This window comes from Magallana gigas, chromosome 2 (assembly GCF_963853765.1).
Source record: "Magallana gigas chromosome 2, xbMagGiga1.1, whole genome shotgun sequence".
NCBI classification, from domain to species: domain Eukaryota; kingdom Metazoa; phylum Mollusca; class Bivalvia; order Ostreida; family Ostreidae; genus Magallana; species Magallana gigas.
In genome coordinates, this window is record NC_088854.1 from 17,758,032 (window position 1) to 17,775,208 (window position 17,177).

General features: G+C 32.0%; 1 protein-coding gene across 1 annotated transcript; it reads right to left on the bottom strand.

The window, feature by feature from the left end:
* Positions 1 to 744: 744 nt before the first annotated feature.
* On the bottom strand, positions 745 to 10,752 carry LOC136273214 (uncharacterized). Its single transcript, XM_066077538.1, has 5 exons — positions 9,480 to 10,752; positions 8,085 to 8,175; positions 7,763 to 7,810; positions 7,477 to 7,605; positions 745 to 977 (listed from the first exon to the last, which is right to left on the bottom strand). Exons 1-5 carry the CDS (start codon positions 10,740 to 10,742, stop codon positions 745 to 747), a joined length of 1,764 nt encoding a protein of 587 aa, XP_065933610.1. The 5' UTR covers positions 10,743 to 10,752.
* Positions 10,753 to 17,177: the final 6,425 nt, after the last annotated feature.

Sequence of the window (17,177 nt, forward strand, 5' to 3'; positions counted from 1 at the left end):
TGTAAGATTGTTTCCATTCAATCAGCATGAAATAAGTGTCGAAAAAGAAATCAGTAATTTCTCTTATATGTTGGGTAAAAAGACCGAATGCGATGGCGTAAAACACAAATTTTATGATCATTGATAACTTTTTAATCCTGGAAAAAAAATTAAACTTGCATAAACATTTACAAGACTTATTATAACGCTATACCCATCAAGCACACAGTGTGTGTACGATCTTGTAAATTAATTGATATGTGGTAGCAATACGTCGTGTACAGTTTAGTGAAGTCGGATGATTCTCTTTATTCCGGTTCAGAATTCACGTGTTTAAATAAACTAAATAAACTATTTTTTCAAAATATCGACACGGTAAACTTTTAGTGAACGTCTTTATGACGTCTACGTCTCTGACCAAAAAAATCTGACTTTTCACAACAAGACTTGACAAAAATAATTGCTGTCGTAAGAAAGTAACTATTCAGATTTTATTGGTCCATAAGAAACCGCTGATTTACCAAAGATGAAACTCATATGTTTAATCCAATGTATCAACGGACTTTTGACGTTTGAAAAGCGGTTCAATTCCATATTCATGGCATCTAAGTTAAAATTATGAAATAATAAAAACCCATAAATTTATTTCAGAATGCAATTTAACATAAGATACTATAATAAAAAAAGTTATCACATCTTTTAGAAAATGTACGTCGAATCCCTACATAATAAAAAGCGTTACTTCTGTTTTAAATAGGCTGAAATCTATAAATACATGGGTCGAATACTAGGGGCTCCGATAGGCAGCTTGGTCGTACTCCTTCTCTTTCGTCTATGTCGTTTTTCATCTTCATCGTCATCATCATCCCGGTCTTTGAATAGACCCCAGCATTTCTTACAGCACATCCCAAAAGCACCCAATACAACGATAGACACGCCACTGATTATTCCGATCTCCGTCAAAGTGAACCACTGTGGCCTTATCTCGTCCATGTTCACTTGAAGATGAAATGATAATACTAAAATGTAAATTTGAGTGGAAGCAAACAAAAAGAAAAAATAAAGTTTGGAAATCATAAGGCAGTATTTTTAAAAAACATGCAGACATTTCATACATATACATCAGTATTTTTAAAAACATGCAGACATTTCATACATATACACCAGACTTTGATTTTAAAAATGTGTATGTAAAATTTCTATAAGTAAACGGGTTCAACCACATATTTTATTCCATTTTTAAACGTTATTTTTTTGTGTGAAAAATTTTGAATGAAGTCTGCTTATTAATTTTTAGAATTATAATTTCATGGAATTTATTGAATCTAATCAGTTGAAAAGAAATTGATTAAATGAATGTAACTCTAAATGATGAAAGCACGCTCCTCCGGGTTATAGGACGTAATATCAACGCAGAAAATCAAACGACAAACAAGGGTGATTATGACAAAGATATAACAATTCAAGACTATATGCGTGTACGGTTTTCAAACGTTAAAGTAAGGTGTAATAAACGCGTTTAAAAGAAGTTAAAATTTCGATGACATGCAATGTATTACATCTATTTAATCTATCATCTAAGTTCTCTGTAGTAACTTTTTGCTTTTATTAATTCATTTCAGTAGAATCATTTATACGTTGATTACAAATAAATACCTTTAAAAAACTTATTGAATAAAGAAACGGAAATAATTGACCAGATATTATGATTAACATGTTGTTAAGAGAAACGTTCATATATCCACCATGTTACTGACATCTAGCTGAGAGTGAAAAGTTTTGCGTTTTCAGTCCGAACGATCAAGTGTATATAACAAAAAAATTGAACTATATTGCCAGTCTTTACAAATAGCATATCGATTTCCGTTCCATTTCTTGATATAAGGCCATAAACAATAAACTTTTAGGTTCTGATTGTTAAAATGTAAAGTGGTTTAAAACAGTTTAACAATCGTTTTCCGCGCATTATGAGTTATGGACGTTGGTTTTTTTTACTTTATTATCTTTAATTTTATTTTCAGTTTATTTGCTATAATCCTATACATGGGCTTCATATGCGTTTATTTACAACCAAGGACATATAAGCAACTTTCGAAAGTCTTGCTAGACGCTAAAGGTCGTTTTATGCATCAATTTTCTTTTATTCTATTTAAAACATAAACCAAATCTATATCCTTTCAAAATAAGGAATGTGTTTTTTTTTACTTCATTCCGTATAGGATCATAGTTACGGTGATTTAATCCTCACATATACCGTGTCCAAAATGATGTTAAAATCTGGTATTCATTTTTTCTAATACATGTATCTCATTCCGTTTTGAAGATGATAGTTCAAAATTTATGAGATAGATCCGTTTAATCAGGAAAGACACATTCGTTTGCTTCAAGATTTTATTTTTATTTGAACTTAATTATATCACAAAGATTGACAAGCAAAATCTTATATCATTGTCTCTCGTTCGTACGGATGTTTACGCGATGCATATGTGGTTATTAATGTAGGAGAATAACGCAAAATTTGCGAATTTTTTTTTCAAAACGTACGTGTTTTTTTTTAATAATAGAAAACATGGTGGTAGGAAGTTGCTAATCCCGTTTGTGTATATATGTCCTTTTACAACTCATTTTTTTTTAAAGATGATACATTTGATTTCGAAAATTGTCATTGCTGTAAGAAATGCAAAATTATTTTTTTAAAAAGTTGTGTCGATACTGAAATATAGCCCTACAGCTTAGAAAAAGGATCTGTTTATGGAATATTGTCAGTAATTCATTAAAATAATATAACCACTTGTTGTCAATCGACGATGCCCTTGTTCTCTTCACAGGCTACTGACGTTATATATTTTTCTCATAATAAAAAATAACACTTATTTAAAAATACACAAAATACTCCTCGCTGCCATATTGGGTTTATTGAACACAGTAAATTCGGCCTGGATATTTGCTTATAACTAAGCTGCAATTTTTTTTTGTGCTCATCACCGCGTCCTATTGATCACATAACACCTTAGCTTACTAGTTTTTCCTTAGCATGATTTTTTATGTACATGTAGCACCTTTTTAGTAACACAGAGTGAATAATTCTTGTTCTCAAACATAGCGTGCCTAGGTATAGTTATGGTATTTGCTTTGAGTTCATTACATAATTTTTCATCAATGTAAGAAAAGAAAGGTTTTTATACAAACCAAAAATTTAAAAAAAAGAAAGAAAGAAAAGTCTTGCAAGCAAGTGAAATCGAACCATGATGCAAAGAATATTTTTGGTATTCAATAAGTGATTGCGGTGACACTATCTGAGCAATTCAAACCTCACAAATGAAACACAAATATATTAACCACTATAACACAAGTACGTTTTTTTAAAAATAGGTTTTGGCAGATTTCGACCTTAGGGAAGGGGTCTGTCTAAAAAAAATCATACCTTAATTATTCCTTTGATCAACACCTATCAAAATATTTTAGCAAGTCTACCCTGACGCATTTCTAGGCCAAAATCCATGCAGAAATAGATCGTTTTACTGTTAATATGATGTTTCAGCCAACATTGAAGGTTTAGAATTACAGGTGCAATATGCTAGGTTCTAGAGGGAAATTCGAAAAATTTAGAAATATGTACAAGAGAAAATTAAAATTTAATATTAAATGAATTTTGAATGATTTTTAAAAGTAGTTTTTTTTCGGGATATCATAGCAATTTTGTTTTTGGCGTTTTCTAATGATTGGTGGCGAAAACGTTAACAAATGCATAAGGTAATAATTGCATTTTATTTGAATAGCTTATAGACACATAATATTTCAATTTTTACAATAGCATCTACATAGGATTCTGTTATACTGTAAACCTTGAAGTGTCTTTGTTGTTTGCAGCTTTCCTGTTGTGGTCTCTTTCATGATATTAATTGTTTTGAGTGGAGAAGTTGCTGATTTTGCAGCTGATGATGTTGTTGCAACAGTTGCTTTACCTGATGATAATTAAAAGTCTGGGTCGATATCGTGTTACAACTGAAGATCACAGCTTTTGGGGGTTTTATCTTTGTAGTAATCAAATACTTTTATCATACTTACAAGAATATGTCACTTGTTAATTCAAATAGATTTTTCTTTTTTAAAATGTGTAAAAATAGCTTACATAAAGACCTTTTTGTATGTTTATTTCACAGGTAATGAAATTGTTAAGTATTCAAATAAGGGAAGGATATAATAAGTATCAAATCATTATGTTTTAAATGAACTTAAGTAATGCAGACTTCTGCTGATGCTATAATAATAAATAATGCTAATTATTGAAAAAGTGTGTTGACACACATCGGCTTTCTTACACCGGTGACAATCACATGATAAATGACCATCTTTAAGTTCTCCTTAAAGATAACTTAAAGGTGTTTAAAGGTAGCTTAAAGACGATCTTTAAGCCACCTTTAAGCTATATGTGTTGCTTAAAGATGGCTTAAAGAAAGCGTAAAGATGGCTTAAAGGTAGCTTAAAGACCATCTTTAAGCCACCTTTAAGGACAACTTATAGGTTCTTAATGTCCAAACTTCTTTAAGCCACATTTAAGCTACCTTTAAGCCACCTTTTAGCCACCTTTAAGCCATTAAAAATCTTTTAATTCTATTTTATGCTTAATTTACCAACAAAATGTATTAACTATATGATAATGATAGAAAAATGTATTTAAAACAGTTTTTGTACTAGAAAATTAAAAAAAAAAAATAAACTAAAAAAACGCCCGAGACGAGAATCAAATACGGGACCCTTCATTTACCAGCATCACCTACCTTCCTCTGCGCCCTGGCAACTTACATATTCAATGTGGTTTTTATATCCTATATATCAGTGAATATTGAATCAATGTATTCAATGTGTATTTTTTACTTGAAAAGATTTTGACTTCCATTTAAATTGTAACAATCAATTATATCTAATTTATAAATTACATGCATGCATATATATAGAATGAAATACGGAACTTGGTCTTCAGTGAAAAAAAAATATATTATACCTAAATGGAAACCGTTAGGCTTACTAATAGGCGTACTTAGTAAATAAACTTAAACCGAGTAGACAAACGATCATCTAGTTCATAGCTAACGTTAAATGAAATGCAAGGAAGAAGATGAAATCATTTCTTTTATTAAATGCATTAAAACTATTAGGGTATTAGTTCTACGCAATTTTCCCGGTTTTTATGATCACGGCGCCGTTCCAGTATGTTTAAATATTTAAGTGGTATACATGATTTTTATACTATCAATTCTATAACAAACAATATTACCAATTACGGGTGACATATTTACTGCATGTGGCAATTGAAAATGATGTATACATATACTTGTACATACAATTGTATGATGTACCATTCATGTATCTTTAATTTGTAGACGTAACATTTTTAAAACCCATAGTTAGGAAATAATACTTTGAAAATGAATTATTAATGTAAATAAACTTTTATTCACTAGACGTTTACACGTACATACTAAGATTTCAACGCCTTTAGAAACCCTGACTTGCACCTTGGCACACGACACAACTGTTGTGTAGATCTTGTATATTCTTTGTTAGTTCTAGGGGTTTTCTTCAGTTGGACAAAAAATAGACTCTAATTAGATATACACAAACGTGCACCTGGGCACACGACACAATTGTTGTGTATATCTTGTATATTCTGTGTTAGTTCCAGAGGTTTTCTTAAGTTGGACAAACAATAGACTCTAATTAGATATACACAAACGAACAAAACTAGACAAAACAAAGCAGTAATATCCTTCCCCATATAACAAGGGCAGTTAAGAGTCTTTTCATCTTTAACATGTATCTAGCAGATCTAGAATGAGACCTAGAAATAATTAAAATTGAAAAAAAAAATACATACAAACCGATTTTTAAATTAAATCATGCATGTTTGGTTCATTATCTTAATAACCGGTTGAACTAAGAGAGAGAGAGAGAGAGAGAGAGAGAGAGAGAGAGAGAGAGAGAGAGAGAGAGAGAGAGAGAGAGAGAGAGAGAGAGAGAGATTGAGAGAGAGAGAGAGAGAGAGAGAGAGAAATGGTATTATCATTCGGATCACCCCCTCCCATCCCTATAAAAGAGCTTTTGCATTTTATATATGTTTTTATTGTTCAGTTTGATCAAACTTGACTTAAAGTGAACTTAAAGATGGTTTAAAGACAACTTAAAGGGAGCGTAAATGCGACTTGAAGATGCTTAAAGGTGGCTTAAATAGGGCTTAAAGGTGACATAAAGAAGTTTGGACATTAAGGACCTATAAGCTCAGCTTAAAGGTGACTTAAAGGTGGCTTAAAGATTGTATATCCTTTAAGCCAGCTTTACGCCACCTTTAAGGACTTGCTTACAGATTTTTTTTCACCCTGTGATTTTTATCAAATATTTGTTCTCTATAAATGACGAAGATGGTTGTAGCAGAATGAACCAACTTAGTATTGATTGCAATAATCCTTTGGAGGGGGAGGGATATTATAGAGTTACTTGCCAGTAAATTTACCACTTGAGCATTGATGAACAAGTAGTTCAATTCTAAAATATGTGGTGTTTTCCAAAACTTTCCATAAGAAATAAATGGAAGGTTTGATAATAATAATGCAGGAATGAAAAGAAGAAGGTCTGGAATAAAACAGCTATAAAAAGTCAGAAAAGTTATCTTTAAAAAGTTTGACTGGATCACTTTCAATATGCTTCACTTTCTCTTTATATTTCACCCAATGCTCTGACCTCAAGGTTAAGAACTGAGAGTAATTTGAAGTGAAAAAAATCTTTTATAGAATAATACATTTTTGAGGCTAAAAAGCTATAAAACTCTACTGCTATCATTTAAAAGTCTTATTCTTCTCCTTGTATTCATTAGTATGAAAGCAATCAAAAGTATAAATAAGACATGTGCCTAGGTTCTGAGCTCCCTTTGTCCCCTTTTATGTAAAGGAAAATATCATATTCTACCAAGTGTTTTCTTTGTTGACAATATGTACAAGGCTCGAAGAAACAATGAGTGATATGATATTATGTGCCGCCATCAGTGTAAAATGTAATCATACTTTCTCTCCTTGTTGTTGGTTGTTTTGTTGTCATTGTCTGTGTAGTTGATGCAGTTGGTCTGCCTATTGAACTTGTGGATGTTGTTATTAGCTTCGTTGTTGCAATTTTAGTCGTACCTTATAATAAAGGGTGGCATGTCATGTCATGTCATAGCAAATAATATTATCTCATATCATCTTATCATAATGGAACAATAATAATGAACTTCGTGTATGAATTAATATATATTATTACTACATTTTATTTTATATTCTTTCGGCCATTCACTAGAATTTCAATGAAAAATACAATTTATTTCTTTAAAAAATAGCCTTTATTTCCACATTTACTCACTGGACAATATGAACAAAGTCTGAGACAACAAATTAAAGGTTTGAAGCAAACAATAAGTGAGTGAAAAATGTGAAATTATGTGCCTAATAAGTAATAAAATCATACTTTGCTCACTCTCTGTCGTTGGTTGTTTTGTTGTCGTGGTCCGTGTCGATAATATAGTTGGTGTAGTTGATCTGGCTGTCGAACTTGTGGATGTTGTTGTTAGCTTCGTTGTTGCAATCGTTGTCGTTCCTCAAAATAAATAGCTGCATATCATATCATGTCATCAAAAGGAACTGGTATCTATAAGCTTCGTGGATGAATGAATACGTTTTTGCGTAACTTCATTTATTTTATTTGTTTACAGCAATGCACTAGACTTTCAGGGCAAAAAAGCTTTAATTCTTACTGAGTTCTGTGACACAATCTTCGTTTTCTTTTCCATCTCCATCATTGTCTACAAACACAAATTTTTCTTTACCATTTCATGCATTTAATTTGATTTCAGTTTTTACCAACAGTATACAACAAGTTTCTAGATTTGTTCTCGTAATTTCATCTGAAATTTACCATTTTTGATTTTGTGACCATTGAATGATGTTTTTTTTTTCTTATACCTGCCGGTCTTTTAAAATAAAAGTGCTAACAAAACCTCATCTTTGAAGTTTATAAGTCTCTATTTAATATTTTACATGTCATTGAAATAATAATGATCAATAATTACAGTTAACCTTTATAATCATTGCATATCTCTTCATCCACTCGTCCGTCACAATCATTGTCTAAACCATCGCCAACTACCACAGGTTGAGGCTGACATTCCTATACAATAGAAAGAAAATTTAAATACAGAAGACCTCTTGGTGATTTATGCGAGTATCAATACAAAATATGTTACAAAACAAAATTTTAAACTCGCGGCAAAGTTTGTCGATTTATTTGCGGGAAGAATTCGAAAATAAATTTCAAACTTACTTGAATGCCATAACATGTAGTCTTTTTGGCATCAAAAAAGTATAGCGCACTTTATATTCAATTTGGCCTCAAATAGAGCCTTTTGCAAATCAGACATTTTTAATATTATACAACATTTAGTTTAAATATATTCAAAAGAACGCAAATTTCACAATCACCATGCTCTAAGAGTCTTAATCATCTTACACGACAACATTAAAATATTCGGGTTGTGTTAAGTATATATAGGAAAGTAGTTAGTATACGATAAAAAATTGGATATTTGACTATTTGAACCGCTCTAAACTAAAGACATCCGATTAAGATTCTGTTCTACTTGTAGTACATGTTTACATAGAGCTAGTTTTGGTTTAACGTGGTCTTCGTACTGAAAAATTAGACAAATATCTCAATTAGTGTCTTTTCTAATACGATTTTGTATATAACCATTTATATTGAAAATGCATCTGCCCATAATGTTAGATGCGTGGCCTAGTGGTAACGCGGAGGTCTTTTTAATTTCGTGGTCGCTGGATCGAATTCACTAAGTAGTATTTTTTTTCACTTTAAATTGAAACATAAACAGAATAGAGAGGTTAAGTTACATGTATCTTTTCTTCTGTTATTTTTTAAAAATTATCTTGTTTAATTCAGTCCTAGTATGAGCACACCCAATATATATATATATATATATATATATACATATATATATATATATATCTTCACTTATACTATACATGTACTCTATTTACACTTAGATCCATTGCATTTTGCTTGAACTTATCACGTTTCAGAATATCACTACTGTTATACACAGAATTTATGATAAATCAGTTGTTAGAGACACCATTATAAAATCAGTACAGGTATCCAGGTTTCGAAAAGCATATTGCGACAACTAGGTTCCTGAAGCTATTTTTAGTAACAGGTACTTTCCGTCCGAACACAGGTGTAGGTGAAATAATGGGAAAAGGCGCTATACCTCTTTGAAATCAATTTGGGAAATTGTGATTTGCATTACATGTTCACAGTAACTAAATCAAACTGATGCTGTTTAAATTTGAATTAGATGCAATTTATCATTCTACAAGTGTATAACGTCTGTTACATAAAATACTCGTTACAAACGCTTTGTCCATTTTCTACAATCACTATCATCTTGCACTTAATACCTGATTGATTGGTGTGAATCTTTGACCAACCGGAAACGCATAGGATTCAACATCAGCTCCACCATATAAAATGCCGCCAAATGGTAATGTTCCTGATGAATGTCTCAAGGTGTGACTGCCATGTGGGATCTTAATATAACCGGTTGATATATTATTTATTTGAGCAACACTGAAAAAATCTTCCCGTCGGAGGAGCTTATCATCAAGAATCAACTCCTTGTAGGACAGACCTTCCATCAAGAAATTAAACGTGTTCTTAAAGGTTTCGTTTTGGGATGATTTTGGTGTCAAGAAAGAGTAAAAGACATTGCTTTGCTCAATTGGTGGAACAAGAGTCATAGCAGGATCGCCATTTTGTCCAGCATGTGCACTAGGAACATACTGAACTGTCAACACAGGTTTATTGGATGAAATAAAGTCAGCAGTTGAAACGTTTGTTTCGTAAAACTGTCCAGATTGTAATGTATGTATCCCATGATTGTTTATCGTAATTATAGTGTCATCTTCACTTGCCAAAACTCTGAAGACATTAGGGTTTGTATGAGGAACAGGACTTATTGCAAAACGTTTACCCCAAACATTCACCGGAGGTATTTGCTCCTCGATGTGATCTCTAGTCATTCCTGTTCCAATGTCTGTCACAGTTGATCCTCCAAAAACAGATATTTTCTGTGATGATTGAACAAAGGTTCCTGTTAGGTCACCTCGACATTGGAGTTGTAATATCTCAAACCTACTGATAGTGGTATTAAGCCAGTCATTATTCTCATACCTTTTATTCTCAAGAATGATTATCCCATCATTTGTTGACTTAATCTTAATTTGCAGTGAGGTTCTGTCTTTTGTGCCTACGATTACAATTGCAGATTTACAGAATCTTAGTCTATTCGAATAGAAGGAAGGCACAAAGTACTGTGATCCTAAAACATCAACTGGAATTCCAAGGAATCCGTCTGTTGAGAAAGTGGCACTGTTAACGCCGAAAACCACAATTTCATCCGATGAATTTATATGGACAGCTTTATGGGATAGTTTTGTTCCTAAAACTCTGAGAGACTTTGGCAGTTTGACCTGTCTAACAACCCCTTTTGTCACTGTTATGTTTTCTCCAGGGTAAATATCTTTCGCAAATGGAGCTGATATTGAAACGCTAACAGTACCAAGACTGGAAGTCGTTATAAATAATTTTAACGGTATTCGTGAAGGATCTCCACTAGGGCCACGTGATGCTTCCATGAATCCAAGGATGAAATCTTTCCCCATGTTGTCTGGTATTTCTTTACCTTGTATTACATAATTTCAAAATTAAGTCAGCTACATGTTACAATTTATCTTAAATCAAATTATCATAGTTTTGGTTCGAAAGGACTATGTAATCATATTGGATATTAGTGTGTAAAAGGTTATCACCACAGTGACATCATAATGTAGAAATGACGTAATAAAGGTTGTCTTATTTTGATAAATTGATGTTTTGTACCAAAATATGGGTGTTCCAAGGAGTTTTCGACTAGGAAACATCGAGCGCAGGTTTGCTCAAGAACCATTTTTAGTATGATGTGTATAATTATATGACGAAAACATAATTATGTTAAAATCGTACTTGAGCAGACCTGTAATCTATACTTCCGAATGCAAAATAAAAAAAACATACATTTTTTTTATTTGTTTGCAAATTTGCTGCAATTTAGGCGACGTCATAAATAAACAGCAAATGAGCAATGATGACTAAAATTAAGATTAAATTGATAGGCATCCTCTGTACAATGATTTATGAAGATTTGATTTTTATATGACACTATTTAGAAATTGGTTAAATTGGGGGCAGATATTTGACCATACCAGATAGAGTCCTTTAAAAATGTGATTTGTACATTAATGTTACATGTTATTAATCTATTTGTTTGCTTATCTCTCCCTCACGTGATATACGAAGCCCTTCGGAAGTGAGAACATATTATGTTTAATGGTTGGGACAATACTCATCAACTACTTCACCCCATATAGAAATGCAACTTCTTATGGCATGACTGCAGAACGGAGGGATTTGTTTCTTTTTCATTATCCTAGATACAACATCGTACAATTCTCTGTTTCTTTTAGAAATTAATACCGGGTCAATTGTTTAGGTGACTATTTTCCTACATCTCAATAAAAGTATTAGCCAATATATAGATGAATTTGTAGTCAAAAGGGTTTTAGACACGGTTTGAACTCAGAATTTTAAATTCTGCTTTTCAGTTCGTATTATTTCGATGAGTAGTTTGGGTATTTTTAATGTTTTGTCAAAATTCGAAGTTCAAATATTGAGTTATAAGCAAGATACATAGTTTGATATTCTTTGTTTTTTAAACAAACCTCACGCCTTGTTATTGTGTACATATGTATTCATTGTTGATATAAATTTCCGTCAATTGTTGTTGCTTTTTTCTGTTATAAAATTATATATCAAAACATTGAGTCAGTTTACTTTCTTTGCCCCACGAGTCATTTTGTCAAAAAATGGTAATTCCAAGCTTTACATCATCTATAAACAAATATAAATTCTAGTTTTGTTTACTTCACGAATTCTTACCTCCGTATCTCTCATATAACTTGACTTCTAACATTCAAATTTGGTCAATCATTCAAACCAATTCATACGTAAAACAAATTAGAATTTTGATTTAAAATCGTGTCGATGTATATTTCATTGGCGTAACTTTTTGTCATTGGCATAGGGATGAGTCGGGTGTGACAGAAAAGATATACATTAGATGTATACTTAAGAACTCAGGGTTTATGGTGTATATGGTTAGGTATATGAAAATTTTCTAGAGAATATATAAGCTCTATTCTTGCTTAAACCCCACTGCGTAGAAAATGTTAATTTATATTTATTTTTATTTTCTTAATGATGACCTAACCACCCAAGGCATTCCGAGTCAATGATCAGTAATACCAGGCAAAAATCAAGTACTCGAGCGCATGCATGTTGAAATCTCTGATTTTTAAAGAAAGGTCGACTTTGGAGACAAACCACTTTGCTGTACCTCTTTGTTTTTTATTTCTGCAAAAAGGGATTGTTTATAGTTGTACGTTTAATAACGATATGTAATAATAATAACAAGAGGCCCATGGGCCACACTGCTCATCTGAGCAAAAATAGACATGATAAAATCAGCTTAATGTAGTCATAATACTAAAAATCTGGACAATGTTGTAGAATACATGTAGATCCTATAAAAATAAAATACATTTTTCTTTGGATACTCTTATGTTTATAATCAAGTCCCTTTTCTGACAGAATGTCATATCACATGTTAAGCATCGTAGTTTTCAACAAGATCCTAATAATTGTTCATATATGGGATACAGGCTTGGGGTAATGCTAAATGTAATGGTAATGCATTGCAATGCATTACATGTTTTCAAAGTAATGTTAGTAATGTGTAATGCCACAAAATTAGCATTACAAGTAATGGTAATGTAATTCATTACTTTCCAAAACTGAGTGTAATGCTGGCATTACATGGCATTACTTTGCATTACCATGCCTATTTATGCATGTTTACTTTAAAAAATGTGATGAATAAATGAATAGCGGAAACTGGATTTGATTAACTTTATTATAAAGAAGAAAGAAATAATTCTTGAAATAAAAATGTGTTAGTTGTATTATTAAAAAGATTTATAAAATTTCATTTTACAATTGTTTATAACAACACAGTTTCATGTTATATACATACGTATATTTTATTGATAAAGACAACTTTCTTATATATTTCATTCATATTGAATTAATTTCCTTTTGTAAACCGAGTGGTATTTTATGTTTGAAATTTAATTTGTTTGATCATTTTAGAAATACATTGCCGCATCTGTTTGTGATCTCTCATGTTGACATCTCCCTCCTCTCCCTTATCCATTTCTCACAGTGATTCCCTGTTTATTGCCATAATTATTTTACACTCTCACTTTGGATTTCTTTTTAATATGATGTTTCTTTAATGGACTTTAATAAATTCTAAATTTTAAAACTGGATATTTTTATTTACGTTACATTACGTAACCAATATTACGTAATCACAACATATTTTTATGAGTGTTGTTATTAAAAGTTTTTAATCATTTAAACAATTTACTCCAATTAGTTTGCACTTTAATAGAGATGTGTCAACAACACACTATGCTCCCAGGATAACCTAAGTGTCAAAACAATCTATTGTTATAAGAAGTGCTAAACACCCCAATTCCCTCCCCTACGCCATGTCCCAATAGAATAGAGGACAGACATGCACTTTTAAGGGCAAAATGAATGCACTGTCCATCCATGATGAAAATCAAAATCACTTCCAATATTATTACCCAATATAAATAAATATTCTCTCTCTCTCTCTCTCTCTCTCTCTCTCTCTCTCTCTCTCTCTCTCTCTCTCTCTCTCTCTCTCTCTCTCTCTCTCTCTCTCTCTCTCGTATATTAAGTACATTAGTTTGGACTGATAGAAAATACAAGATTCATGTATTTTTTCTATTTTAATTTGCAGTTTATCCTAAGATAAAGATTGTCAAACAATCTTTCAGTCCCAGCTTCCACTGCTCCTGTAGAACGTTTATTTAGTATAACTTGGAAGATTTTTAAACTAATAGGATGCAGCATCGTCTCAAGCCATTGGTTTTGTGTCCATATTATTTCCACAAATGTTTGTGATAATAGAATGGACACAAAACCCGTGGCTTGAGGCAATGAGGATGCAGTTAAAAGATTAAACCTTTGAAACTTTGATCATAAAGTGCAATCTTTTGTCTTAAAGTGTCCTCAGCATAAAGAAATCCGATTAAATTATATGAAGAAATATAACTGGGGAAAACCCTCTGTTTATAAATTAATACAATTAAGTGTTCAAAATTATAAAGATTTGTGTAATCTGGGGGAAATATCTATTTAGCTTTTTAATAACCACAACATTATTCCATAAATTGTTTTCTATTATGCATGAATTCTGTGTCTCTATTTTATATCTGATATTGTATCATGCCAAATGTCTATAAATATCTTTTAACTTATGTAATACTAGACTTTGACCCGTGCGTGCACGGGTTGACATTGCATATCGAACATTTAGAAATAGGTACATCGATACACCTTATTATTGACATTTACATAACAAAGCTATAAGCCTACAATAATGCTATTAATTTCACTACACTTTCCTTAGTTTGAATAACCTAACTGTGTCTCGGGAAAAGCCCCTCCCTTACTTATACCCGTAAAGTGGCAGAAAATTGCAGAATCGCTCTGGAACGATTTTGGAGAAAGTTAATGAATGATGTTGCCTTGAAAATAACAGTCAAATACATCACAACAAACCTTTTTGAGACTGCAAATACCTTTCAACTAAAAATTTTAATCCATAGAATGGAAGAACTCAACACCTTTTCACCAACGTAATCGTATATTCTTTGTAAAACTGGGTCTGTAGGACATTATTCATTTTTACGATAACACATATTCTATCTTCACTCTCCTAACAAATATAATGTAACATTTTTGCATGTAATCAAATATTTTTTGTCATCACGAAGATGAAAGTAAGTGCTTAGTTGAAATGTATATTTGTTATTTTATACTTTCTCTCATAAGAAATCATTAATTTATATGAACAAAATATATAGCGAAAGTCCAATGAAAATTTACCCGTATTTGTATTATCATTTCTGAGTTTATTCAGGCAGATGTGATATTGTGGAAACAAATATAAACTAAAGATCCCGTTAGTGTGAATGTATTGCGCAAGTGCAAGATTGTAAAATCCAAAAATTCCAGGTGATTTCCGGGATTTTTTGAAGAATATTCGTTGATTATTAATTAGCGAAGCTTAACTGAGAAAAAATAAAAACAAATTGGTAATCTTCAAGTACCAAAGATGTTTAAAATATATAAAACAAAAGACAGTATTCTTCCGATTTCTCGGTATTAAAGACTAAAAATTCGAGTCTATTATTTTAATATAGTAGTATAGATGTTGTTCATAATGCCACAAGATGATTATATATTGAGCGAATAAAGAATGACTCTTGTATATACATGTATAGTCATTGAAGTTGAATCTGATACTGAACATGAACCTGTAGATATGTTATCGCAAATCTTACTCGGGTGTATTCACTGCGACCGATACACTGATGCGTTGAGTGACGACACTGTCAAATTGGTTTGTATTACAGTTGCGATATGCAACAAAGAATCTGATTGGTGCATTTTTATAGACCCGCCCACGTATATTTGACAACATGGCGCCTAGATGGAAGCACACATCGGAGGAAGAGAGAAAACGTATAATAAAGTTGTATTTGCATGGTAAAAGTTATAGAGCAATTGAAAAAGAAACGGGACGATGTTTACGCACTTGTATAAATGTTGTGAAAGATTATGAACGAAATCACATCGTAAAAACACAGAGAAAAAGTTCTCAACGACCAAGGAAAACCACACAGACTGTTCTCCAATTTATTGAATATCAGAAATGGAAGAAACCATCCATATATTGCAAAGAAATTCGTCAGAAATTGCTTGATTCTCAGATATGTACCTTAGACAATGTGCCGTCGGTAAAGAGCATATCGCGTGTGTTGAAAAAAGAGCTTAATTTTTCGCACAAAAAGCTAACCGTCATCCCAACTGAAACTTTACGACCAGGCCACGAACAAAGGGTAGACACTTTTTTATCAACACTTTTAAACTATGATTTTACACAGATGCATTTTTTTGACGAGGCATCTATTGTAGCAACATCTGGAAATCGTTCGTATGGACATTCTCATACAAGTAAGCGCGCCATTGAAGTTCAACAATATGCTAGCTCTGTTACATTAACTGTAAATGTGTGTTGTGATTTTTTTGGAATAAATCATTTCAACATATTAAATGGGGCCTCAAATGCATTAGAAATGATTGAATTCTTCAATGAAGCCTTAGCTGAAAAAAATGAAATTGGGAACCCTATGTTTAAACGTGGTGATGTTGTAATCATGGACAACTGCGGATTCCATCATCAAAGGCAAGGAGAGCGGTTATTGAGAGAACTGTTAGCCAATCATGGTGTTGATTTAGTTTTCCAGCCCCCATACTGTCCAGAGTATAATGTCACAGAGTGTGTATTTGGCCTGATGAGACAACATTTGCAACGGAATGAAAAATTTGTGTCACAATTTACTGAACTTGCAATTGTAAATGCACTTGACCATTCAGTATTGAAACGTTACATGCCATCTTTTTTCAAAAGATGTGGTTATACATGATGTAGTATGCAATTTTCATTTGCTACTAGAATGTCAAATTGCTCATTTTCTTTGTAGGTATGAAGATTTATAAAATTCACAAAGAATAAAATAAACAATGCTTCATGGGGTTTTTTTTGCTGATTAATTCTGAATAATTAAGGTACAGGATGTAAGGTTCAATCTCTGACAGAAAATCTCCAATCAGTTTTATTAAGAACTCTGTTCATTTGCTTTTTATTGTGACTGATATGGATTTAGGTGCATTAACAAGTTTTTAATATTTACTGCACTTCAAAAAGCCTAATGTGAGGCCCATGTAAAGTTGTATATTTATCTGGAAGTCAAATATACATTTAGGACTGAAACACACCCCTTTTCCACAGACATCATTACCCAGCATTGAACTTTTGATCTCTCACCCCTAGGGCTGAACCA

Excerpts from the sequence above, each read along its gene's own strand:
- LOC136273214 (XM_066077538.1), bottom strand. The coding sequence starts at position 10,742 with ATGGGGAAAGATTTCATCCTTGGATTCATGGAAGCATCACGTGGCCCT. Across the intron at positions 7,606-7,762 it reads AGATTGTGTCACAGAACTCA|GAACGACAACGATTGCAACA; the intron begins GTAAGAATTAAA and ends ATTTATTTTGAG. Across the intron at positions 978-7,476 it reads AACGACAGAGAGTGAGCAAA|TGAACATGGACGAGATAAGG; the intron begins GTATGATTTTAT and ends TTCATCTTCAAG.